This window comes from Leuresthes tenuis, unplaced genomic scaffold (assembly GCF_036924035.1).
Source record: "Leuresthes tenuis unplaced genomic scaffold, fLeuTen1.0.hap1 SCAF_7, whole genome shotgun sequence".
Taxonomy (NCBI): Eukaryota; Metazoa; Chordata; class Actinopteri; order Atheriniformes; family Atherinopsidae; genus Leuresthes; species Leuresthes tenuis.
The window spans coordinates 24,287,426-24,314,822 of NW_027325361.1; the positions used below are offsets into that span (position 1 = coordinate 24,287,426).

Below are 27,397 nucleotides of genomic sequence, written 5' to 3' on the forward strand. Positions count from 1 at the left end.
AGATGAAGTGATGACATTAAAATCATAAGAACAAAGCTCTAATTGGGATTTCTTCAAAACACGAAAAAATAATTTGACACAAAATGTTAACATGCAATACAGCAAGTTTGGATATTTATTTCAAATTTATATCAAAATACCCTTGATAAATTGCAACATATTTACAATACATTGTACAAAAATATGAAACTGCGGTGGTTATCTGCCTTCTAACAATGCAAACTACTTGGCACCAAGCTGAACTCGTGCTTTGGGGTAACAGGTACACACTGTATGCACTGAATGCACAAAATGTCAATATGTTTCATAAAAGTCATGCAGTTCTTTAGGGAGACTATACAGATTTATATACATTTGTGTAAGGTTTAGGCTAATTAGCAAATGAAATGAACCTCTTCCAAAACATGGGTCATGATTTAAAAATAAAAAACTTGTGCTAGGCATCGGCTAAAATCAAAACGGCATCAGTCATAGTATCATTTTATTGTAAAACACTGGGTCAAGAGCATTAGGCCTATATATGGCTACATCAAATGAATGACCATCTTTCACTTAAACACTCATACTTCACAATAGGGGGACACGTTGGTCTCACCGCGCACTCAAAAATTAAAGATGAAAACTACAGCAGAAAAAAAGTTGCCCGTCCAGTGTCATAATACTTCTGAGAGGAAATGTATGAAATGTTTACAATCAACGCTGACTTCTGCCACAAATGAAAACCAGTGTACTCGACTAACTTGCACAACAATAAGGGGGAAAATGCAAAAGTATTACAAAGTAAAGTACATTAGCTATGGTCCATAGCAGAAATCCAAGCCCAGGTAAACCCTCTGATGCATGTTTGTCTCCAGTCGTGGGAATGAATTATGAACGCTCAACAACACCATCTCAAAGCAACATTGAAATACTCAGCATTTCTTAAGTGCTCTCAAGAAATAACAAGATAATAAAAATCACCACTGCTCAACAAAATGAATATCCTCTGTGATAACGAGAACCAGTACAAAAATGAAAATAAGTGCATTTCGCCGATGTGTTTTGTTCTCAGCAGTGTTTGTACCAAAAACGGGTTTTCAAATGAAATGTTCCGCAGGCATGAAATGAAAATCAGGAACATCGAGAACAAGGCTGAGGGCGTCTCACTCTCCCTCCTCCTTGATGCGCTGTTGTTTGTTGCGGCGAGAATCCAGGTCGAAGGAGAAGTCGGACCACTCGTCGCGGGGGGGGAAGGAGATGGTCTGGCGGAGGGTGAAGCGCACGGCGTCGATGACGCGCTCACCCCGGGCCTCGGAGGAGCCCATGCTGACAGCGGAGGCTCCGCTGGTAGTGCGCACTATGTGTGGAGGAGGGGAAAAATCCATGGCCTGTCGGTGCTCCATGATGCCCTTCCAGATGATGTGCTGGAACTCTGCTGGGATCTTCAGCCTGGACAGGTCCTAATGGTCATTACACAGGGGAGCGTTAGTATTCGCAGGGGGGAGGGGCCACTCTTCTCTCTAACCCATCATATGACTCGTGTTGGATAGGCAAGGGCTCACCTCCATGTTAAAGTTCTCAATCTGGTAGATGTTGGTTAGACCCTGTGCTGTGAAGTAATCCAAGCAGCCTGCGCAGCCCAGCCGAATGAGGAAGCTGCAGGAGGAGGAGGAGGAGGAGGAGGAAGAGATCAATGAACAAGTTTTATAATAGAATTTTAAGACTGAGGCTATATCAGTGAATACATTTATCACATTTCTCCATGACTTCTTTGATTTTAAAACCTGTTTGATCAGGAAAGGTTTAAAGCAAACATTCATAATTCTGGTGTCAGTTGCTTTGAGCTCATCATGGGACGTTTTCTGAGCTGACGCATTCAAATAGATTTTTTCCCAGTTTGGGGAAATAATTAATGCAACTGAAACATTTGTTTTGTGCAGTTTACAGTCAATTTTATTCTCATAGGTTGGTAATAAAGATAAAAGATAAGGTGACTTTGACGTGGTGAAATGAGGTGTGGAAAAGAGCAACGGTATCATCAAAGGTCATACAACCCTTTGTTAGTAACTGACATTGCTGTTGCTGGTGGGAGCTTTGATTGCATTTGATTACATTTCGTAGCAGTTGTTGAGCAAGAATGCTGAAGGCATTGTCGCTGTCTGAAATGTGAGGGGACGGAGCTTGCTGATGACGGGGGGGTGGGGGGTGGGGGGGTGGGGAGAGAGAAAAAACCCGATATGACATAAAAGACATAGGAAAAGGGTAATTAGAGATGATCTGATGTTGATGTGATGCGGTGAAACACAGCTATACATTTGGAATTATCACTATTTGGTGAAACGATTTTGTCTTTTGTGGCATCTGAACACTGTGAGCCTCCACACATTTAAAGGTAAACATAAAACCAAAGAAGCGCAGTGGATGTGTGGCACTAAGCTTTGCTGAGGTACCTGGAGATGCTGCTGTCCATGGGGTATGGAGGAGGGGGGGTACAGTGGGAGGAGGGCACCAGGGGTAGCTGTGGCTGCAGTGCGTGTGTGGGGCTCAGTGAACTCATGTCAGCATTCATGGGGATGTGAGTGCCCATCATGGGAGTCACTGCAGAGACAAAAGGAGCTACTGTGAGCCTTCTCTCACTGCTCCGGGCTTTACACATCATGTCAGCTGAAATGTGGGAGGGGACTAGCAGAGGTTACTTTCAACATGACACACGATGCATTATAACAGGTCCTGCGGGAGAATCTCACAGGGATCACATTCTTTTTGAGGATGAAGCTTTCTGTTATTAGCGTGGAGGGTGGGGGGACATAAGCCTGAACATGCTGTCCTATAGAGTGAGCCCAGAAGGGACGGTACGACTGGTGGAGGTGGGGGTGGGTTTGGGGGCGCAGGGCCTGAGACAGACAGGAAAAGAAATAAAGGGTCGCACTTACTGTCAGTGAGGCCTCCAGACATGCTGGATGGGGTGAGCGTGTTGCGCTGCTGGGGGTTCATGAGCTGGCTGACAGAAGGCAGCTTGTTGACTTTTCCATGAGTTGGGGAGCTGGAGCCGTAGGAGGGCTGAGATGGCATCGAGGTTCTGGGGCAGGAGAGAGGAAGTGACAGGTTGTTACAGACACAGGCCTGAAAATAACGTCCCTGAACAACGCGAGAACCTTGAATGAGAATATGACCTCATTCTGACCACTTCATTCATAAAAAAAAGAACTAGATTCAAGCAGTAAAAAGCCATTTATTATATTCTGACAGACAAAAGTGCAGAAGTCACTAAAATATAAGCATCTGTTTCAAACAGAATGGTCACAGAGGGTCAAATCTGCTCTGTCCACCACAACGCACACATTAGAAGCTTCTTCTGTTAAAAGACATGAAACACACAAACTGTCCTGCAGTGACTTTAGAAAACATGACCAGCACTAACAAATAGTTCTTCTCCATGGCAACGTCTCTTCCCACAAAAGTTTGAGTCCAGCTCTCATGACAAAGCAGAGGCACAACATGTTCACTTCGTTAGTCTCTGTAAGTCATGTAAGATTTAAAAAAAAGAAAAGAAAAAAAAGGCAGGTCTTTGTTCCTGTCCAAATTCGGCCTCAACGGCTGAGACATTGAACGGTTCACAAAAAGCCTCAATGCTGGAGATAAAGGGGTGACCGAGGGAGCCGTCACAACAAGCAGCCCCACAAAATACGGCTCAGAGGACAAAAATAACGCATGCAAAAATAACTCTGTCCAACATGTTGGCTGACAGGAAAAACAAACAGTTCGTATCCTCAGAGCAGAATCCCAGGATGGAAATAGAAGGAAGCAGAAGAGAAAAACCAAAGTTGATAAAAAGGAGACAGAGAGGAGGTCCGTGTAACTTGAAGGAGGAGGAGGAGGAGGAATGTGGGGCAGAGTTTCAGGAGGAGCTGCATCGCCGCCTCTGCTCTCCTGCGGACTCCAGGAGCTGGCTACCCAGACGGGTTTTAATCAGGCTGCAGGGAGGAACCAGAAAAGAAGAGAGAAAGCAGAAATAAGGGCTCACTGGCAGATGAGGAGAGAGGAGTTAAGAGACCCCGGAGAGACCCAGAGGTTCTGAAAACAGCTCAACTTATAGGAAAAATCCGACTGCTGGAGAAAGATTTGCACAAACTGAGTGACAGAAAACTGTCTTAAAACAAATACGCTGTACTATTATCACTGACCAGAAGATGGCAGAATACACACACAAGTCACAGCTTTAAACCGCTGATGTATGAGGGTTATTATTTAGCAGGAATGTAGGAGAAAGACGGAGTCTGAAACACAAAGTTTGTGGGACTGAGTTTGTGGTAAATTAAAAAATACATGCTAAGTAAAGAATGAGAGACAAACACACCAAATCCTGAGAGAAATCATCTTTTCTGATGTTCTGACTTTAAACGTTATGGATGTAGATTCTAAAAATATTCAGCAAGTTCAATCAAATCTGAAATGAATCTTGGGAACATTTTACTAAATGTCTGTTTAAAGAGTGTTCAATAGAATTTAGCTGTGACAGTGAGGCTGTCTGTCTCTTAATGGGAAACTATAACATAAGCAGTAATCATCCTCCCTCTGTGGCCTGGTTTCCATACCTTTTGGTGAAAAGGGCGGGACAGGGAAAAGCGTGTGAGCATGTGAATCTGAGACAGTTTTAATTATGCTGAGGCCAATGGATGGAGCTGAAGCAGAGATGTTGTTTTGTTCTGTTGTGCAAACCTGGCAAAGCACCCAAAGGCGTTACCGTGAACCTCTGGAAGGCTCTCCCTAACAAAGCACAGTCAGGTACATTTATCACGATTCACCAGCTTTGGCTCCTATCCCATGGGAGAGCAGGAGGGGAACGAAGGAAAATGGTTCCGCTTGATGCAAGGCTGCCAGCACTGATGGAATTCTGAGTAAATTCTCTGCAGCTGTTTAACACTTAATTACAAACTAATCCAAGCTCTTATTGTCAGCTTTTCAAGATAGCTACAATGCTTCAGTGGCAGCAGTAAATTCAGTTGAGAAATGTCACGCCTTTATCAGTGCGATCCACTTTTCCAGGAACAAGTCACTAATGTAAAGTCAGTTAGTCATCACTGCACACTAATCAAAACAGCAAAACAGGCAGAATACAAGCCAACACAGAAAGTCACAATGAGTCTGAAAGGAGACCAACTGCCCTTTATGAACAATCTGCTCTGATACTCACTGTTTCTGAAGGAGATTCTGCTGCTGCTGTCTGTACGATTCTATTGTGTGCTGGGGCAGAAACTGCATGAGCTCCAGAGACTCTTTGATTTTTACCAAAATCTCATAAATTTCACGGCCTTTGATCTATAGGGGTAAAACATATAGACAGTGGTCAGAACTCAGAACTAATTTTCAAAATGTAATGAAGTGAAGCAGGACAGGAAGCACGTACAGGCAAACAAAAAACTTCCTCATCTGTAGATCTTCTCTTCTTGATGGTGGACATTTGTATGCCGTGGGAAACTTGGCGGAAGGCTGAAGAGAGAAGGATAAGAACAGTGAATATAACTGGCTATATGTTGAACAGTTACTCTAAGCCAGAGCAGGTGGGGAAACAAGCGAGGGAGAGGGCAGGCAGTGGAGAGGAGGTAACATTCCCTGAGCACTGAGTGTTAGTGCGTGCAGTGGTTGATGCTCCTGGACACTGGCAGCATGTCAGATAAGACCCAAGCTCGTCAGCCCGTCACCAACCCCAGCACTACTTACGGCGTTTCGTACCCTCACTGCTCTTTGTGGCGTCCGTTACATGCTGCTTGCGGATGCTGTCCTCGTCTGCCTTCCGGTCTCGGCCCGGGCAGGCGCAGATCCTGGCCTCAAAGCAGCGGCGGCCTAATACTTGTCCACTGAGAGGGCACAGGGACACAGAGCAGGCACAGCCTCTGTCAGACACAATCTACCACTTAACCAGAGTAATGACAGGAAACATAAGAGGGTGATGGTGTCTCTTACTCTCTGGTTTCCAGGGTGACGATGATGAGAATTGGGCGTCTGTTCATTCCGCCCACGCAGCTCGAGTTGCACATGAAGTTGTACAGAATGGTGGTAAACTCTGTCCCCACCTAAGGAGAAGAATGATACTGAAGGTGAGCGACAACACAAGCAAACAGAAAACTGCTTCAATCTTATTTCAGTTTCACTTTTAGCCCCATTACCCTGGATTTATTTATTCTCAAACACAATTTCTTCTTTCATTAACTGGCTGACGCTTCAAGGACTTTTGGTGCATCTGTGGTTGCACCTGCTTCTACACATGATTGAAAGACTATTTCCCTCTGGGGCAGCAGTGAGGTGAAGTACAGATCATACTGAGGGGCTTAAGGGGAAAGCAGTAACTGTGTGTCAGAGATGAGCAGCAGGAAATGAGAGGCTGAAAAGGTGAGGTGTCGCTAAAGGAGCATTCAGCTGGATTCGCTCCTGGGTGATGGACAGCTCACCTGGGGAGGCTCGTATGGAACAAATACGCTTTGTCGTCCAGTGATGGAGTCCTCCACATATTGGGCGTGGCTATTTCCCTCCACACGGATCAGATGGCTTGGAGGAGCTATCTGACCTGGAAGCAGCATGAATTGTGTCATTAAATGTCAACAACAAACAATGATAACTGAAGTGAGACATTTTAAAATGTAATGAACTTACCGTCATTGAACTCGCGGCTCAGCTCGTGGTTCGGGCAGCGCTTCACCACTTCGGTCACATGCTCGGCTTTTTTATAAACTGGCATTGCCCGGATAACAGCTCCCTGTGGTGGGGTGGTCAGCACTTTGATCTGAATTGGACATGTCTTTGCAATTTGGCAGTACAGCTTTTTCAGTTCTGTCGAATACTGAAAAGTGAAAAAAAAAATGGAGAAAACATAAGAGATTACTTTATGTATTTTGAACGGGGAAGCATCCAATGCAGCAAACATCACTTTGAAACAAACTGCTCTGAGGCTTCTTAACAGTCATGCTATGAATTTTAAAGGCACAAATTGATCTGGGTAACACCTGTTGCCTGGACTGAACACTTCTGGTTTCCCTGAAGCAAACGGGCTTAAATACAGCACTGTGATTATGACCTGCTTGAATAAACACACAAGTTTTGGTGCTACAAGTGTGTGTTGGGCAACCTCAAAGATGTCTCACAGAGAGCCTCTGGGACTTCCTAGGCACGCCATAAAATAGACCCCTCAAGGAGCAATTAAACCAGGCCTGGCTTTCATCTTCAAGGGGGAGTTCTCTGCTAAAGCATCTGATGGCCACTCATCATACAGAGCAGTGCTTCTGAAGAAGGTGGTGAGCTCGAGCTACATTAGGCTGAGTGCACATTTCCTAGTGCAGTTGGATTAAAATGACTCAGTTGTAGGTCTGAGTGCAGGAGTGAAGGACTAATCGCAGGAGCCACAGAAGATCCACATATGACTGGTGCCAAAGTGTGCGGGTTGCTCACAAAACTGGCTTACATTCAGTTTTGCAAGCCAGGAGTCATAAATAATGGATGTGCCTTGATCCCTGGCACTGTTAGAATTGATAAGCAGCAAGCCATCAGAAAGACTGAATTGTTACTAATAGGCACAACCCAACTGTGTAAACAAACCATTCAAATCACTGCTGTGTAAGCAAAGCCTTAAATCCTCTGTGTGCTGAAGACACAGGGTGGGGGTGGAGGGGAATATTTTCCTCTCTGGATCATTTCAGAGAGAAGAAAAGTGCACATTGTGAAAACCGCTTGGGGCTGTGTTTGAAAATAATGCAACATAAAATTCCACCTCTGCTAAGTGTGGTTCTAATGAAAAGGAGCTCATCCCAGTACCTGCCTGTGCTGACTTTGGTTATTACACAAGCTTGGCACGGACATTTTCTCATCTGCTCCCCAGGCGCAACCTTTGCTTTAATCAAGACAAACCCAAAACAGCAACTTCTCCTCTCTCCTCTGCATCTTTTTTTCTCACTTGTGTGCTTCACACATTACTGCTGTGCATGTCAACCCCTGCCAGAATATCCCATATCTGTAAGTATAAAAGTAAGTAGAGATAATATCAAATGGGAAAGCAAATGGAAGGTTACACAACAAAATAGTATAAAGTTCAAGCTTGTTGATGTGTGCGTCAATCCAATGACTGAACAGAGTCTTCCTTAAATTCAAATTAGGTCTCCGAAAGGTTTCCTTAAAAAACCCCAAAAAAGACCGGAGGTAAATGCTTGTCCCCTCACTCCTAACCTGATACTCCCCGTACGCCTGCGTCAATCAGCTAAATGAGGTGGAGAAGCCAAGCAAAGACGGGTGGGAGAGAGCGAAAGAGAAAAGAGAGCAGAGGATTAGGGGGCAAAGAGAAGGAGAGGTAGCAGTTTTGAATAATTATTGAGAGATGGTTATGTGTAGCTGAAGGCGAAAACAACACAACTCACTGCACAAAGATCTAATAAGAGATGTTTGCAAGGCAGAAAACCAAAGTTTGTTCAGATGATATCTTACTGTCTCAAGCCTCCACACAAACAGATGCACTCACACTCTCACACACCCACCCACCCACACACACACACACCAGAAAAGCATCCCAGCCCTTGAGCTACAAACTTTGAGTACACAACTATGTGCTGCTGGTGCTATGTTTGCTGAGCAGTGAGAGCAGGAGCTGCCACTGACTGCTGAAAGCAGCGTGCAGTTAAAGCCAACAGCGTTGAGGGTGGACGACAGCCGGTTGACTGATGGGATTCAGTGGCTCACACAGGGTGCGGTGCTCAGGTGTTAACATGTAATTATGGGCCTTTCATTGGTCACAATGTGAATTACACAGCTGAGGAACACACGGCACACAATACAGAGCAGCTTAATCACAATCATTTGAAAGAAACTTGTGTTTGCTGGAATCACACGTGACATATTGTTCAACTGGCACACGTGGCAGCGAGCCACAGAAAATAATGAATGACCTAAAGTGGCTGTATTTGCTCTAACAATGTGCTGCAACTCCACGTCTCACCTGGACGCAAAAAAATGTGACCAACAACACTGCAGTTTGTAAGCTAGTATCATAATGGAAATATGCCTATAATAACCTGACAACATGCAATTTGCACTGATGCTTGGACCATGAAGCATGTGTGCGATTACTTTCTAACTCCTGCAGCACTTGAACACAAACACACTTCCTGTGCAGCGCAGGTTGAGGCAGGCCCACAGCTGTAGCGTTCTTTTCTCCCTGACAGGCGCTGCGGGCGCATGCAGAAGTCAAGTTCTGACAAACATCAGGCCTTAAACAAGCACTGTTTGGCGCCTCTGGTCTTGTCTTCTTCATACCTGGCATGTCATGTCATGCCTGCAGCTTCTCCCAAACCTGTTTAATTCAACAATAATCCAAAGGTTTTTTTTCCTTCTCCCCTTTTCTCTGAAGCCGAAGCGAGGCACCTGCTTCTTATGACAAGATTAAAATGGGGAAACATTTAACATTTTACTGGATACTCTTTCCATCTCCTAATCTGCAAAAATGTTTGATTGTTGCCATCAGCTCATACGTTGACCACCCAATCTCAGTGATGACACCTGTCCTGAGGCTCACCTGTACACTGTACACAGCAGTGAAGAGGTTTAATAAAATGTTCACGAGTTTGTGTGAAGGCATCAATAAATAAAAGAATAAATTCAATTATAAGCAATTTAGGCTTGAGGTAACATCCAAAAACTAAGTCTGATTTTCTAATTCCTGCAACATGCTGCAGTTCATTAAAGTATCAAAATAGGCAAAAAAATATATTAATAATAATCTTGTAAACAAAACTCTAAGAGAATGTACTTTTCCATGACGATTATGAAGAAATCTCACAGCTATCATAAAAACCTTTCCAACTCTGTCTTTAAAAATTTCCCCTCCACCTTTTCCCATCTATAGTTTTTAGGGCTTGTCTCTCAGTGATGGGCGAGTCATGACAAGTTTCTTGACACAAACAAGTCTCAGCTCCATCTCGTGAGGCGTGGGACGGGCCCGCAGATGTTCCAGGGGCAAGCTGTGTCTTGCTGCCTTTCGCTGGAACACTCTTCTCTTTGAGCATTCACAGGCTCTCCTCCTCCTCCTCCGGCGCAATGTGAGATGCAGCCATCAAGCTTAACTCTCTCAAAAAGACAGAGCCCACTCCAAAAGCACAGGGTTCAGGAAAGAGGCAAACAGTATTTACACAAGTATTATCTACAGGCCCTCAATCCATTACTGTAATCCCCCTGAGCTCTACTGCGTCCCAGTGATAGCCCAAACCATGACATTCTTCTCTTTTTTGCTATGTGTGGTGACAGTTAATACACACGGCAAACACCACCAAGCTTTAGCCTCATAATAGTTGCATCTGAGCCCAACAATGGCAGTCTCATTTGCAACACTCCATTAATTCAGCTACGCAAAGAAAGATGAAACATCTTTAGCCAGTGTATTCATTTTAACTGACCAAGTGTCTTCTAACTAAATGACGAAGGTGGGAAGACCATGGAGACAGCAGGGGTGCCAACCAGGAAACTGTGTGGGAGACATTCTGGGAAAGGTTGACGTGTTACACCTTTTTGTGAGTGTGTGTGTCACAGTCATCCTAGACAGGAAGAGGTTAAGGTGTGGGTTAGGGATTAGGTGTGTCTCCATAAGAACAGTCATCAAAAAGTACAGTACACAGTCCACTAAGTCCCGTGGAAGATCCCACAGGCCTTCAAAAGGGCGCATTAGCAGATCTATGCACAGAGCAAAGCTGGGCTGGTGACATCTTCAGTGGCTCTCTGCCATCAGTCCATCAGTCCAGCAGTTCAGCTATTGGGCTGAGATTATAGGAGCTTAAAGAAAGATCTCCTGAGATCAGGTGAGGGAGCCTCCTTTGAGATGAGAACCAACACTATAATCACTACTCTTTAGAAATGAGCAGACTGCTGCAGACAAGTGAAAATGACTCTCTCTGTGAGCACACATGGAAAATCCTCAGAAAAAAATAGAAAATAAAGTCTGGGTGAAGGAAAGTCATTTCAAACAGGGCCGTTAAGTGAGACAGCGGTGATATAATCACTTCTTTGAGAATTCTAATGAAAATACAAAACATAGAAAACAATCAACAAGCAAAAAGAGATTATCTCTGAAGCTCTTCCCTTAACAAAGTGAACTAACTTGATATTCAACTGACTATGACAAAAAACTTGTTGATCGTTAAGTAGTTTTATTCTTTCTTCTTTTTAAATCTCTTAAAATACACCTCAGAGACACTAAAACAGCAGGCTCCACAAGATATTTTAATCAATGTTTTTTTTTCATATTCTTAAAAATTCATTGTGATTTTTTAAATATATTTTCAATAGGCAAGCATAAATCAAAGACTTTAGGTCTAATCTTCGTCGAGTATAATGCTATTGAGTAGAAATCCACTACTTTTTCACATTAAGTCAACCAATCCAACCAGTCTTACATCATGTGTTATGACTGTGGGACACACAGTCTGTCTCCCTACGTGTGTCTATGACAGGCTGTGTACTAAAGCAGCCTCTGGGGCGTGCCTCTCACAAACCACACTCTGAGCTGCCTCACAGTTGCACATCAGACAAACACTTTTGTTTTTGGACTGTGAAAATGAGAGGGATGAGTGAGGCAGTGTGGGAATTGGGTAAATGTCACAATCCCACACTTGGTGTGGCAGAGGAAAAGGTGAGCACTCCCTGAGTTTCTGGAAGGCACGGTGCATAAATTCACTGCATTATGTACAGCAGGTTTTAGGCTGCTGAGTGTATATTTGACAAGGAGGGACTTGAAAATGCTTTGACACATCTTATTCATGCTGATATTTGTAAAGAAGTTATGATAATGAGGGTCCATTAAGTAATTAGCATCATGTTAGAGGAAGCAGATGATGCAAGTCAGGTAGTTTTGACATCCTAATTCTGATTTGGTCAGTAGCAGCTGTGGCTGCTCTCTAGTCATCTGACATGCCAATTTGTGCCTACAAAATTAAAATAAGGCCAAAAACTGTGTCTTATGTTGTCCGCTAGAGTGCATTAATACACTGAATTTGTCAGCCTATGGTGTTTGCATGGAGCGGCACACATTAGACACATAAACAACCAAGAAGGTGGGGCACTGATGCAACAGCTGTCCCTCAGCCCTGTCACACATAATAACAAAGCAGGAGGAGCTGGTTGTGTAGGTCTTCTGAGCATCACATGGTGACATCTAGCTGCACAGAGAAATAACCACACCTGGAGCAACGACTAAACTATCAACAACACATCAGTAAACTTTGCCCTAGATCTGAGTAAACTAGGGTTTGAACGGTGCGAAAAACATAGTCTGATAAATTAGGTCCTATTGTGAGTCAAATAGCAATGTAGCTAATATGGTTTTGATCTTTGGGAATACTTTTGAGGAAATGGTAAAAAAAATACTCCCCCTCCCCACTCTGTTAGCAAGTTAACTAAAAATGCCTGAGGATTAGTCATGATTTGAAGCTATATATCTCAAGTGACATTCCTCCTTGCCAGATGTAATTGTGCAAAGCGGGACTTTGACGTACACCTGAATCTGCCTCGAGCATCCACAATGAGATTAGGAGTTCAAAGGTAACAGTCACTTTGGCCTCTAATCTAACAAACAACTGCCTCTTATGATGACAGGTAGCAGATTAAAATGAGGGACCTTATCTATTATTAGATAGATTAATAGATCAATATGCTTACTCATATGACACATCCATCTACAAAACTGTATTAAGTTCAAAAGCATATTTTGTTTCATTACCCAGATCAAAATAATGACAAGAAACATACTGTGTACTTGTAGAAGTACACAGTCCAACATCAAAAGTATGAAGTATAACATAGTATATGGCATAGTTTTGACAGTCCATTCACATCATGTTGTCATAAACAACTTACCTGGTTTTGGTGCTAGCTGGAAGTGCCAGCCAGCACACCACCCCTGACTCCTGTTTGTCACTTTTTACATTCAGGTAAACTAAGTAACTTGCATGCAGAAACCCCCCAGGGCAAATTTCAGTGAAAAAAAACAAAAACAAAGAAAGTACCCTCAGTGAAAAAACAACCCACAGAGCTGAACGGCTCAATGAAAGAGGGTCTTACCGTCCAAGTGGCAGACTTTGCTGTACTGGACTGCTGGAAGGACACATCGAAGGTGTGGGGCCCAGCATAATCTGTGTTGGATGGGATGGCCGGTGATGGAGAAAGGGCATCAAAGGTGGAGCTGGGCTGGGCGTATGGTGATGGAGCTGTCACGCTGTTCTGTGCATGGTCGTTGTTGTAGGGACTGGTGGAGGTCGAGCCACTGTTCTGAATGTTCTGATCCATGCTGTTCAGGAGCCCCAGGTTTGTATACTGTGACTGAGGACGAAATGGAGGGAGTGGGGGAGAGGGGGGCAACAACAAAGGAACATGTTCAGTGATTACTGGGGAATCTCCACATGCTTCAAGATGCTTCAATTTCAAGACTTATGATTCTTCACAATACAAATAAGAAAACTGTCACTCGTGTAGGACATTTAGGGCCCAATAAGGGTTGGCTCTGCTTGTTTAGTTTGAATATCAGAATTTAAAACTTGAGAAAATCTTCCGAGAAGTAGCTTAAAAATGTACATTAAAATAAGACATGAAATTTGAATCATATTTAACATTAACTGCGAAAAAAATCCATAAAAACTAGAGGAATTAAATAAAACAAACGTGTCGTGCTCCATCAGCAAAACTATTCAGACAGGAGGAATGGAATTAAAATATCTGGCTTTAAACAGGATGGAGAATACGCCTGGGTCAGAGCCAGGCCCTTCCTGCTTGCTCTGCTTGCCATTCACCTCATTCCTTTCCATTTATAAATGGCACATTCCTGGACGAGGTGCCATGTCTCTCGCTCTTTAGACGGCCATTAATCTCTTCAGGGCCTCTTGTTTATTTCAAGCACGGCTGACCACAGCTGTCCGACTCACACCCACCGCACTGCCAGGTGTTAGAGTTGCACCAGATGATCAACGACACAGTGAGCTGAACGTGGTTCACAGAACTACCAGTAAAGGTAGTGACTTGTAAATCGATAATGCGTTTATTACTCACAGATCCACACAAACACACACACAGGCAGAGGCAGATTCACACACTCAAGACAGACACACCTGAGAGAGGTCATCTGAGTCAGCCTCAACATACTTGTGCAACAGCGCCACAGGGTAGCTGAATGTGGATGAGGGCTGCTGTGTGTGCGGTGCAAGGCTGCTTAACCCTCCAGAAACAATGACACCAGAGCTTATAAGAGCTTGTCTGGAGAACAATTATACTGGGCATGCAGGTGTTAGGAGACAAGTGTTTTGTGAATGGAGCACACACACACAAAGAAAGACAGAAAAAACTCCCATTGTGTGGGGGATCCTCCAGCCTTTAGCAGGGGGAGCCCTCCCCAAACACACGCTCTCTCACAAAGGGCTAATTACACACACGTATTAAAAAGGTTTCAGGTCATTGGCCTGCATGTCATCTCAGTGAAGGAAAAACAGGTACTACTACAACTGGTGCTAGTAAAAGCAATAAAACCTTATTACTTCTACCACACAGTGCAAATGTTTCAAAATATATATTTTCAGCATTTAATGGAAATATTTTATATGTCTTATTTCTCCGGGTGACTTCAATTCCTGTTTGGACAGTGTTTTCCCGTAGGTGAGATTGACTGATTGTGATATCAGTGCTATTCTTTTGAACTGTGGTGTAATTTCACTGAGGCGCTCAGGCAGGGAGATGACACAGCCATTCCGAGTACCTGATGCTGGCAGCTGCTACGGTGCCTCTGACAGGCACCAATTATCAATGCCAAATTCTTATTCTAAAGAAAACGTTGATGCTGGCTGGGGACCAAACACAGATGAAAGCAAAAACACAAAGCAGAATGCCTGACATGCCCCCAAATAATGCTTGTCATGCTCCAAATGAAGATAAGGATCAAAGATGAGAATTTGAGGATAAAGCCATAATTGACCTGTTAGTGAAGCCCAGCAGAGTCTCACCTTAACTCGTCATGTTTTAATGTTTAATTGGCTGGAAATGGGATATCGGCTTTAAAAAGTGTTGTGTGAGGGAGTTTCTCACCTTCTCTTTTGTTCCTTTAATCAGATCTTATTCCACTATAATACAGTAACTGTTTAATAACCACTTTAGCAGCTCTTAAAAATTCCTTCTGTTTACAGCTGACGCTGTGTTTGGGCCTTTAGGATGTCGTGCTGCTAAGCAGAAACACAGTAAATCAGCAGCTTTGACGTCCTCAGAAGCCTTTAATAAAGTTTGTGAAAGGTTGTGCTGTCTGTTTAAGGCCTGTAAGCTCATTTCTTTGTCTGTGATGAATGCTGAGGTAGCCATTTCAGGTCAACATGAAAAGGAAACTGTTGACCTTTACAGTGATTGCCTGTTCACTGTAATGTAAGAATCTGAATTATCCACAACACATATCAGAGATATTTGAAATACACTTGGCAGCACTAATTTAGAAGTTACTGCTCGGGCCAAGTCATTGGTATTTGGTATGACATACCAACACATTAAATTGCACCATTCTTTGTTTTGTGTATATCGATGGTCTTGTGACCAAAGAAATACATTTAATATATCTGAGCTCAACAAATATTACTGAAGCATAAACGACTGCAGGTAAACAGTTCCAAATTCACCTTTCAGAGAAGTCACTTCAGGTGATGTCTGACAGAGATGTTTGAGTATCATAAGCAGAGATTTTGTATGCCATGTCATCACTGTTCAGGTAGAGCATTTACCAGAAAATTCAAGAGTCAATCTTCAGACAAAACACGAGTCCTCATGAGCACCATGAACACCACAACATTTACAGAACATTGTTTTATACTGAAACACAGAAACTGATAAAACTCCACTATTTATTACCAGCACTGATAAAACCTACAGACTGAAGGGACAACATGACCCAGAGCAGACTTGGCCTGAGGGGGGAATAGCTCCCATTCCAGCCTCTCTGGTGACTTGCTCCACGTTCAGCATATAAGAGCATCTAAGGGGACTGCGATGAGTGACCACAGGGGAGGGAGGTATTAAAGGCTCAACAAGGATGGGGGTTGAGGTGGGGCTGGGTGGGGGTCTATCTGCACCTTATACCTGCTGGGGTGGGCAGAGCAGGTGATTGTATCTACATCAACATACCATTAAAGCAATTACGACCCAGGACTAAACAGCAACGCCTGGCCAGCCCCATACTAATGGCTGCAGCGGCTCCCTGGAGACTGGGGACAGGGGAACCTGATACCTCACACACTAGAGGTATTGAGTTGGACACCACTTAAAGACCCCCTGCTCAACAACTTAAAAGACAGGGACCTGACACACCTGCTATCTGCAACCTGCAATCTGAGAATCTATCACTGCTCACCCGCTCAGCATCAGTGCCGAATTGGGTTGGTGAAAGAAAGAAATCAAAAGCAGGACAAAAGTCCACTGAAGCAGGCAATGACGGGAAGCTGTGAAGAGTCGCTGGTTACAGACTCATGCTTTAAAAGCCACTTTTTCTTCATGCTATGCACTACAATGGTTGGAAAGATGTCATCTGATTAAAAAAAAAGAACACATTGACTTCAACATAAGTTTGCTTTTTTAAAACTTTTTAATTCTCTTTAAAACTTGTTTGCCACTACCCTCTGCAAACACAGATCCATCAATCACTGCTAACACTGTCGGGGGGGAGAAAATTGAACCTCAGATTTTTTTTTTTCAAACTAAACATTTTCAGCTTGGACTAATATATACATCTAAACACTTTTTATATCTTGTTTTATTTTTGACAGGAAAGAAGAGCATTTAATTCAAAAGTTGATCTCTTGTAGAAAGATAGCCCTCAATAATCAAATTAAAAACGCAACAGCGATACTTCTCTGTCTTTTATGTCTTCGTGTTTTCTGAGCATGTCTTTGAGAGGCTCCGCACAAGAAAAAAAACTCCCAAAGACTTTTAGAAGCCAGAGCCTCTAACATGTAAAACACTCAACGAACGACGACCAGACTCAAATGAAATCACATCATCTGATTAAATCCAAGCCGAGCCAGACAGCAGCCATTTCACAAGAAGAACCCAACAGATTTCCAGGTGTTTACATTCCCCTGCTATGTGGACTGTCACACGCACACAGATGAGCAAAAAGTACACACACACCAACTGTCTGAGTTAAAATGCAAAAACAGAGGAATAATTCGCCCATTAAATCCTCCTCTGGTAATTGTTGATTTAAAAAGTGTCTAATTGTCATGTAGTTTTTTTTAGCTAATAAGAAGTAATTACTTCACTGTGGTTGAACCATAAACATGAAACATTGTAATGATTCTGTTTAGTTCAGAATGTCAACAAAAATTGGAGGGCCATTAACCCAGATGTGTCCTTCATGTCCTTACGCTCTAGGGAATCAACAAAAGGAATGGGCGCGAAGGCTGAGGCCCAATTCGCAGTTCGCCTGTTGATCTTACCTCATTGAAAGAAGTCGTGGGGCCCGACTCCAGGTACAACATGTTGGCGCTGAGATTGAGCAGAGCTGCTGCTGTTTGTTCCACTGGCTCCAGGATTCCACAAATCTCTTTTTCTCACTCTAAAGGAGTGATGTGGACTACAGATGCAAAGTGGACAAGCAGAAGCCTCTATAGGAATCTATGGGAACTTCATATATACCTGGAAGGAGTGGGAGGGGTCTGAGGAGCTACCTGTCCAATCCTTGAGTCCACACCCATCTCCAGAAGAAGCGTTCTTTCCTTAGCCTTCCTTTGAGGCTCTGCAGAGCTGTTCAGGGTTAAAAGTTGCTAATTACTTTATCTATTTGGTAGCTTCGTTCATGTTCGGCCGCAACAAATATAATGAATGCTGCCCTCATACACTGGGACTTCTTTTTTTTTTTTCTTTTTCTTTTACATGTTGATCCTAACAGGGTTGAATATGACAATCCACATTAAGCAATGGAAAAAAAAATCAATATTAATACTTAAAAAGGTTAAATCAAGTGTTTTCTTCTTTTCTGACTACACAACTAATTATTTTATTTAAAAAATGTATTTAAACGTGAATGTCGATGACAAATACAAACACATCATCAATAAGAGAGGAAGAGCCATCAGGCCTGCCGGCTGCACAGTGACAGCTGCAGTCTGGGGCTGGGACAGTGGAACTCGTTTGCATTAGAAAAGCTTTCCTCTGTATCCTGTAATCAGTGGGAATGGGGAGAGCCCCGGAAAAACAACGCGACCCCTGTAGATTGCTTGTATCTATCAGAGATGACTGTTGTAGATCTGTTTTGGAAACATGCATTGTTTCTCAAATGCTGTCATGGTGGCGGAGCTGAGCAACTACTTTTCTGTGATGGCTCCAGGAGAACTGACCTCATGAGCAATTTAGGCCCTACATATTTAATACTCAGTATTTTTTTAAAACATTTTTTACCAAAACTTCACATGCTTGGTCCTTTAAGTGTCAGGGACATCACAGACCCACATCATTAAAATGATGAGAATACAAATGTGTAAATCGATCAGAACTTTTAACTGTCTGAGAAGTAAGGAGTAAAGTAAAACTTCAAATGCAACAGCCGTCAGTAGGGCACAGCAAAAAGGCTGAAACTTTGCCCTGTGGTCGGAATGATTTGAAGCTGTCTGAAAACTCAGGGCCAGCTACGATGTGAATTCAATGTCTCTAATCGCCAACCACACCCTGTTCAGTGTCGGGGGCTACAGCCTGCAGGTCAGCCTGCCACAAAAGGCAAATCAACACTTGAAAGAACTCAATCCAATGACCTCCCAATGTCCATGGCCTCAATGAGGGCCGAGGAAAACCCTCTAAGGGTGATAATTAGTTCAGCTAAACAAACTAATTATGTTAAAACAACACTTGCGTTCAAAAAGAAGTTAGAGTACTCAGTGTAAAGCGTATGCTGTAGAAAAATATAGTACAGAAGCTGTAATCAAGTGGAACGAAATTGGCTATTTATTACAACTGAGCCCCACTGCAGTAAACTGCCATGTGTCAGTGACTGAGAACACATCTGCAATGTTCAATAAAACTGTTTTTCTACACAAAGTAACACAAGACAAGATAACAAATAAACCGTAAAAAGCTAAAGTAAAATTATTCACTGACCAGGAATGGATATTAATAGCAAGAAAAAAAATATTCACTCATCCTAAACCACGTACTGAACAAGAGTAGTTATGTATCTATTAAGTGCTTCACCTCAAATGCTACGCAAAGAAAGAAAGAAATAAGACCAGACGGCAGGGGATCTGCAGATACAGGGGCTCAGACAAAAGAGGCTTTTTTTCTTAAGTTTTTTCCTTTTTAAGAGCCTGTTCCTAAAGTCAGCCAGATTAGTTTAGTATCAGGTGTCAGTGGCTGGGAGGGCACAGACACCTGACCTAAAAACAGTCAGCTCCCATCCACACTGAAAGACGCAGGCAGAGCGACAGAGAGCATCACTTGGGTGGCAATTCCTAAAATCCTCACAATCAACTGATACTTTGTCATCGTTTTAAATACCAACAACGCTGCTAACATTAACACAAAGTGGCACATGCACATAGAAAGGGGTGATTACCCAAAAGAAGACAAAAGAGGAAATCACGTCTATATGTGTGGTAATTTTAAACAGGAGAAGTTGACCCACAGGTGAATAAAGCTTCAAAAGCAATAGAGCTTTTCTCCAAATATCTAAATTGTCATCCGATGGCAACTGAGGCCCCCCTGAGGCACAATTTGCTACATAGGAATTCAGCCAAATTTTAAAAAAAGAATAGTTTGACCTTTAAAATTTCCTTGAGGAAGGACTCTCCTACCTCCCACTGAATATGGCTCCCCTGACTCACAAACTCAACAGTTCTTCTGCTGGAGCATGACCAGCACTCACTCCATGATGTTCTGCCTTAAAAAACATATCTTTACATGCATCTTTTTTTTAAAAAAATGTTGTATTATATTTAGTTTCTTTGATGAACAGGGCTACTTCAAATCACATAAAGAACCAGTTTAAGCTTGAAGTTGTGCTCCTTGTTGTTTTAAGAACAGTAAAACGAGTGCTGTAGGCTGAAGTAAAGGAACCCTAATCGTCTGCATATGAAGATAAATAAAGGAGAAGGTGGTTTGTTTAGTAAACTGCTATGAAAATGCAAAAAAGTGCAGAATCTTTTTAGGTGACATCATCAAGATCAAATTTTGGTTTTCCTATGTTTAGTAAGCAGGATAGAAAGCTGCTCATGTGCATAAACATCTGAGTGATGGGGGAAGTCATAAGAAGAGCTGTAGTGAAAAAGAATGAAACCCAACAAAAACATGTAATTAGATCTCAGAGAAGCCGCGTGTCGACTGAACTACTCCACAGTGAAGTTGTTTCTACTCTAACCTGTGACTGAAGAGGACCTGAGTCCGTCAGCTTAACAACCGCAACGTCCACGCACAGCTGATCAGAGCTTTATCTTGGTGAAAAATCAGCTGTTTGGGGTAGGATATAGTGTTTCTCCAGCCACTATTCCTGCTACATTCCTTGTGTTATTCAACCCTCTTCTTGCTCCACGCCTTCCCTCTCCCTGCAACCCCCACCTTTACCTAAAGAAGACACGTACTGATAGATGAGATCTGGGACCTCTGTAAGACAGGCAGGTGCTGCGTTAAGTTGTTGCCCTGCAGCTACAGAAAGAAATCCAAAATAAAATGGAATTTCAGATTAAACATAAACCTTGCACAATACAAATAAGTCCCCCGGGGCAATTAACGCTGAGCTGTAATCGACTGACTCGAGAAACAGGCATAACTCAACATGGGTAAAAGAGGTGTGGGGGGGTATGGTGAGGATAGGCTTGCCCATCCCTGCTTTTAATCAAAGACACTTTTGACTTGGGAATAACAACTGGAGCTTGGTGACTGGCAAGTCACCACGGCAGCGAGGTCTTAGCTCCTCGTGGATGATGCCTGAGTTGCTGGCGTGCCAATCATCAGACCACCCCCCTCTTTGGTGGAGAGGAAAGTGGGAGGTGGGGGTGGGGCCATTAATCACCAGTTCAAGAGAGCACAAGCCCCCTTGGGGGATGCGCAGGGTAGCATTACTCAGGTCCTCAAACAAAATTTTTATTTGCTATTTTCTTCTCTCCTTGGCTGGACGACGACATTCCAACACAGGGAGGGGAACATCCCTGAGCAGCAGAACTGACAAGGATGTGCCCCCCACTATGGGTCAAACTGCAGGGAGCTCATACAGCACTCTGTTCCATTTAGCACAACAATATATGATTCATATTTCAATCCATTTATTTGAAATCTTATCAGCATTTTGTAACAAAACAGAAGCAGTTCTTTTTTTCCCCAAAACTATACACTATTGATATATGTCCAAGATTATTTGCAAGGTTTTATTCTTTCCCATATTACAAGCATTGTAAAGAAAAACTTTAAGCAGCAGCCATGCAACCACCAAACAGCAGAACTTGCAAGGACGGATATCATGTCCATCTCAATATAAAAATGTCCATGCTTCTGTAATTTCCTGCGACACTGAGTTGTTGTATGGGGTTAGAGCAGAAGGTGAAGTTGGCCTCTTCTAAGCAGTCATGAGTGGCAAGCTCACTTTTAATGCTTCAACTAATTTGACCAAAATAGGAAGCATCATGTTACAATCTGAACGCTCATTCTACCACAAACAGTCTTCTCGGTAGGGGTGTTGGGGGAGGGGGGCACCCAGGTCAAGCACAGCTCAGATCAAATGAGATAAAATCATCCTCATACAGATAACATCTCAGACAAAAACAGATAAACCAGGCTAGCTCACTGGTGTGTTGAACTGCTCTGTGCCACATTTTCACAACCATCGCACGGAAATTCCACCGTTAATATGAAAATTTAGATTTTGTTTTTTGAAAACTCTGTGCTTTACCATTAAAAGCCCCGCTAACTCAAAACGAAAGCGATTCTCAGAGGGTGCATACGTTAGGTGCTCCAGATGACAAACTGTAGATTTTCAAGCCACTAGGAACACTAGCCACAAAGGAATGAAAGCCTCTGGATGGCTCTGTGTTTTATGTGAAAATCAGTCAAAAAACACGTACAGCATAAAAATCTGTGCACTACATAAAACCAGTGATCTTAGTATCAGAAATGGAATGCTCACTGGCTGTAGAGCACATTTCATGTTGAAATGAGAGGCTATATTTTTGTTGTTGTCTGCTTATATTGTGTCTGGGGCAGCTGGTATTGCTGGGAAAAACAAAACAAAGTGAAACTGGTGTTTTGTGAAACCTACATACTTACAGAAACCACCTCATCTGGCTCATGCATGGTTATGCAGTCCATACTGATCTGAATAGTGTTTCCTGCAGACCTGTCAGTTGGGCTGTCTGTGAAGTTGAGCTCGATGGGCTGGACTGAATGAATGGTGGATCTAAAACAACACGAGCAACACTGAAAAGTAGTTGACAGGCACTTTTTTAAAGTAAATGTTTGCTTTTTTCGTAGCATTCCCTTACTGGTCCAGCATATCGAACAACTGGTTGAACACATCTTGGCTGAAGAAGTCAGATGTCTGTGCTGACTGATTCTGGGTCATGGAGGCAAGGAATGAGCTTTCTCTCCAGGACAAGCGGGAGGAAGGGTCCCTCAGTCTGAAAAGAAACATCATCAATCAGCCGCAATCATTTCAGGACACATTTATTCCAAAAAAAGCAGCACTTATTTTACTGCTGGCATTTTTTTTTAAAGGAAAAAATACTTTCAGGAGTAGTTTTAAAAGTTGCATTGTCAGCAAACATTTGGGCTAAAGGTTGATGTGCAGAGCTGAGATTTGGCCACCCAGCCAGTGGAAGCGAAGAAGGAGGAGCCCTGCTGGCAGCCATTCATGAAGAGCACTTCCATTGTGAAGAAGTCAGCCTGCATAATACTGAATATTTGTACTACACATAATGGTGATTATGCACCATTCAGACAGAGGCACTTTGACCTGCTCCCTTGAAACTTTACACCTGCTTCAGAGCTCAGCCTGCCATTGTTCCCCCTGAAGTGGCGCACGCTGCAGTCTGAGACAGATGGAATTCCCCCCATGGTCTATATGATAGCACTGCTACAACTTCTGGTATGTGTACAGCTGTATGAGCTCGGGAGATGGGTTGATGGGGCGGCCATAATTTGAAGCTGGCACTATTTTAGGTTTTGGAATTCCCCAACACTGTATGATGAACGATATTAATACCTAACTAACAAACACAGGCATATCTAATGAAGCAAATAATTCAACTCATGCAGGAGACACACACCAGGGACTGCAGAGTTTCAAAAGTTTAGGTTGCAGTGCCTATAAAGATAATCATGGGTGGAATGTTATAGATTAAGCCTATTAGGCCTATTGATTATTCCATTTCAGCCAAGAAATCTATTGCATTTAGATGCTTTTACAATATCAAGAAAATACAGAATCCTGAATTGATTGAGAGTAACAATAATTTAAAGCGAATAGCACAAGAATACGTTAGCTTGCCTTAGTTAAAGACCAAAGACATGCATTTTTTTTTAATCCTTGAAATGTATTATGACAACGCATTTGGTGAATGTCAGTATTCCTGAATATCATGAGAAAGTAATCAATATTCAAAGGAAATTTTGACAAACTAAACGCACTTACTATCTCCTGCTCTTACATATGGGAAATAACACACACAGATGAACTGAACTGATTCCACTACGGAAACTAGCGTTAGCTGAAAGAATACACATTTTCATATCAGCCAGTTCATTGGACTAAAACAGCTAGTTCAAGACGTTTTGAGACTTAGCCACCTAAACTAGGCTCTTTGTTATTGCTTTGGCATCATTTCTGCATAAATACCTGTATCTTCTGGAATTCGTTAAACAGTGACAAGGGTTGTGAGTGACTTCACACGTGCTGTAGCGAGAATGAATCCTGCTGTTAAATGCGTTCTGCTCCTCTTCTAGGCCCTTATTAATTGTCCTGGCAACCAGAGTGCAGCGGGATTATTAGGCTAGTAAAGATAACGGGCCTTCTTTTCTTTCTTCCTTTTTTTGTTCAAATGTAAAATTTACAGATTTTTTGATCAATTGAATTGGTTTTCAAGCGTTTAATATTAAGTTGGACATTTAATCTGGTCTAAAAAGAATAGCTGTTACAGTGTAAATCGAAATCGTATCCAATGCCCTGAATTTGGAGTGTAAACCCACCATAACTTTAAAGTAAGGCAAAACTTAAAACTTAAAACAAAATAAACGAAAAAACAACAAAAAAACAGGTTGATTGCAGGCAGAGAAATATTTTCAGTATTGTGGGAAGATAAAGGTGTGGCATGCGGAATTCCTCTAACTCAGTATAACTCCATTTGATCCTGTTTATAATTCTCAGGCCATTTAGCAGAACTTCTTTAACTGACTTTTCATCAACGTGTTTAAAAGCACTGCTGGTTGACCAGAGGCCAACACATAATCACCAAAGCTGTACATCAGGTTTGGTGTGCCATCCCTCTAATAATTCTATAAATGGATTTAAAATTAATTATTTAGTAGAATGATAGGTTAAACCTCCTGACACTCAGCACTTACATTTGTGTGTAATCCAGTTTTATAATTTTGTAATGATAATAAATAATATATCCACTTTCAGCTGCTTCTAAAGTCTATCTTATAGCTTTTTAAAATATTCTTTTGAATAATTGAGATTTTAGATCATTACAAAACATTACATCATTACATCAACCGGCAAGATGTAAAAACTTAGAAACTGTAGTAAATTCTTATTATATATACACAACATAATGTAATTTAAGCTTCACTTGAGAAGTTAATTTTACTGAAAAAAAACAAAAAACCTATCACTTTATTACATGTTCTACTTTAGTTATGCTGAAACACCCTTTTCTGGCTGCTGTTTGTCTGATTTTGGGTGTCTGGTTACTCAGAGAGTTTTTTCAGGGAGCCTAAGGCAAAGGCTGTTCAGCATCCACTCAAACACAGTGCAAAGCCTCCAGACGAGACAGGGGCAGAGGTCAGCTCTAAACAGGGACGGCCATTGTGTCTTGGCAGGTTGGGCACACCGACCGATGAAAATGCAATCAAAACAAACAGCCCAGCCGATCGGGGCCCTTCCCCAGTGTCATTATTAATCACTTTTCAAAGGCCTAAGACCCTTTCCCCCTCATCTGTCAACCCTGGCTGGAAGAGGGACATGACTGCAAAACAATAGAAAGGCCCAAAGTTTCTCCTCCTCTTATCCCCTTACTTTTATAGAGTGAAACAGTTGAAAAGGAGCGAAAACAAGGCAAAAGTGGGGAATTTGTGGTCAAAGAAGATGCCTGGACATTTGCGAGCCGAATAAGATCATATAAAATGAATGCTACTATACTTTTTTTTCCTTAAACAGACAACAGGGCCCCAGGTTTTAGCTGAAAAAACACACATGATAACTGGTTGTGGTACATCCACAGATGCTGAACTTTTTGTGCCATCGGAACAAAAAACAACTAATATATTGATAATTTCTAGACAGTGCTGTCAAGGTCTACCACAAGGGTGCTGAGACAGTAAGATAAAAAAAAAATAGCTACAAAAAGCATACTGTATCTATAAACAAATTAAGTAGAAAAAAATGAATAGATAATAATAATGCACAATAATGTGCAGTGTTTTTGGCAGTTAAAATGTCTGTTCTATTGATTTATTTCACCTGAAAATATTATGTTGTTTTTTGGCTTTTTACCTTTTGTTTCATGTACTAATATGATATGTATTTTTCATTTTCAAAATATATTCTTACTTACTGTTTTTTATATTTTTTCATCTATTTATTCCTTTTTATGGTGAAATATTTCTTTTAGTCCTTCTGTTTTGCTTAGGTTTTATCACATTTTTAAAATGTACATTACATTGTAAATAGACAAACGTAACTGTAATTTCAGTGCTGATTAATCACTATATTGTTATCAAAATTTCACATATTTTCATCCTCATCACCACTTTGGCAAACTTGTAAAGGACATTTATGGGTCAAGATAAATAGTGTGCACTCTTATGTGGCCAAGAATGAAATGCACCAGATTAAATTCCGTCATCTAGCTTATTCTGATCTAGAAAATGCCTTTCTACCATCCAAACAATCAACTTTAACGATCAGAAAAAGACTCTTGGATGTCATATAATCTTGTCTACGATTAGCCCTGACTACCCTTTACGCATGCATTGTTGTCATAAGTAAGCCACATGTATAAATATATCGGGACCAAGCAGCAGCTGAGGATCCAGGCAGAGCAACTGTTCTCGGGTCACTTTGGACCTTTCAGAAAGTACCAGCGTGAATGGCAGAGGCAGATCAAACAAGAGTAGGGATATTCCCAGCACATAACAGCAATATTCTTCTAATGATTTGCAATTAGAGTAAAGGTAAGGGTAATTCTAAGTGTCGAAGATTTGGAGGTCCATGTGTCTACGCTGTTTGAGCCGACCAAGCTTTAACAAAATAGGCAGAAAAATCTCCTGAGCCCACATACTTTCTCATATAAAGAAAAACTATCTCTGTAAGTCATCATTTTAAACAATTTGCAAGTACTTACCGATGAAAGGGAAACTCTGGGTAATACTGCACAGCTGTGTAAGGTGAATTCATGCTGTCATGCCAAACTTCACTTCAAAATCATCAGCATGTCATCAAGGCACATGTATCAATAACTGTGCTTGAGCTACAAAACTAATGAAAATAAACAAATATTTGTACATACATCTATATAAATATAATAAAAAAAAATAAAAAAATCAGGCCTGGATTAAAGTGCCGGAGGGTACAGTGCAGAGTGGAGAAAGTTTGAGAGATGTTTTGAATTTAGGTATTTTTTCTTAGGCTACCCAACAAATAGGAGGAGCTTGGACCATTTCTCTGACCAATCCCCTGCTAAAGTTGTACAAGATATCTCTCACTCTCTGTTGCTAGGATATAGATATCGAGCAACTACATTTGACCCCTGCGCCCCCTCCAACCCCACCCCACCCAACACACACACACTTATGGAGACACACACACAGCTAGACCCCATCCTGAAAAGCCCCTCCTGTACCCTACTCTTCCATGTGTTTCTCTGGCCTTGTTCTGACATTTCCACCAAGCCTCCAAAACGGTTTTTGAGGGTCAAGAATACGTCTGTTGCGTCATGCTTCTCACTAAGGCCCATGAGGGTTGAAGCATGCTAAATATTCCCATGAATAAACTCCACATGACAGCAATTGTTAACTCTGTGCCAGTTCAGCAAAAGTGGGAGAAACAACAGAAAGCACCTAAATATTTGAGTTTAAGGAAGTGAAACGCTCTGTTAGGAGATGCAAGTGGAGGGTAATGGAGGGGATAAAATAGCCATAAACTGAAAACAAGACTCCACTTTCAGTTCGAGCAGACATA

At 42.1% G+C, this 27,397-nt stretch overlaps 2 protein-coding genes across 5 annotated transcripts in view; both read right to left on the bottom strand.

The window, feature by feature from the left end:
* Positions 1-27,397, bottom strand: part of LOC140312312 (uncharacterized) — a 177,824-nt gene that overhangs the window by 84,845 nt on the left and 65,582 nt on the right. The gene's annotated exons all lie outside the window — the stretch shown is intronic.
* Positions 87-26,629, bottom strand: tp63 (tumor protein p63). Of its 4 annotated transcripts, XM_072390083.1 has the most exons (14): positions 26,562-26,629; positions 22,482-22,616; positions 22,267-22,396; positions 13,066-13,323; positions 6,631-6,817; positions 6,429-6,544; positions 5,944-6,053; positions 5,713-5,837; positions 5,387-5,469; positions 5,174-5,298; positions 2,913-3,058; positions 2,430-2,577; positions 1,542-1,635; positions 87-1,439 (listed from the first exon to the last, which is right to left on the bottom strand). In XM_072390083.1, the coding sequence occupies exons 1-14, from the start codon at positions 26,612-26,614 to the stop codon at positions 1,143-1,145; spliced, it is 2,007 nt and encodes a 668-aa protein (XP_072246184.1). In that variant the 5' UTR covers positions 26,615-26,629; the 3' UTR covers positions 87-1,142. The 4 variants fall into 4 exon arrangements, with proteins under 4 accessions (XP_072246184.1, XP_072246181.1, XP_072246182.1 ...); XM_072390080.1 differs by lacking the exons at positions 22,267-22,396; positions 22,482-22,616; positions 26,562-26,629 and adding an exon at positions 17,460-17,639 and having other exon boundaries at positions 5,701-5,837; XM_072390081.1 differs by lacking the exons at positions 22,267-22,396; positions 22,482-22,616; positions 26,562-26,629 and adding an exon at positions 17,460-17,638.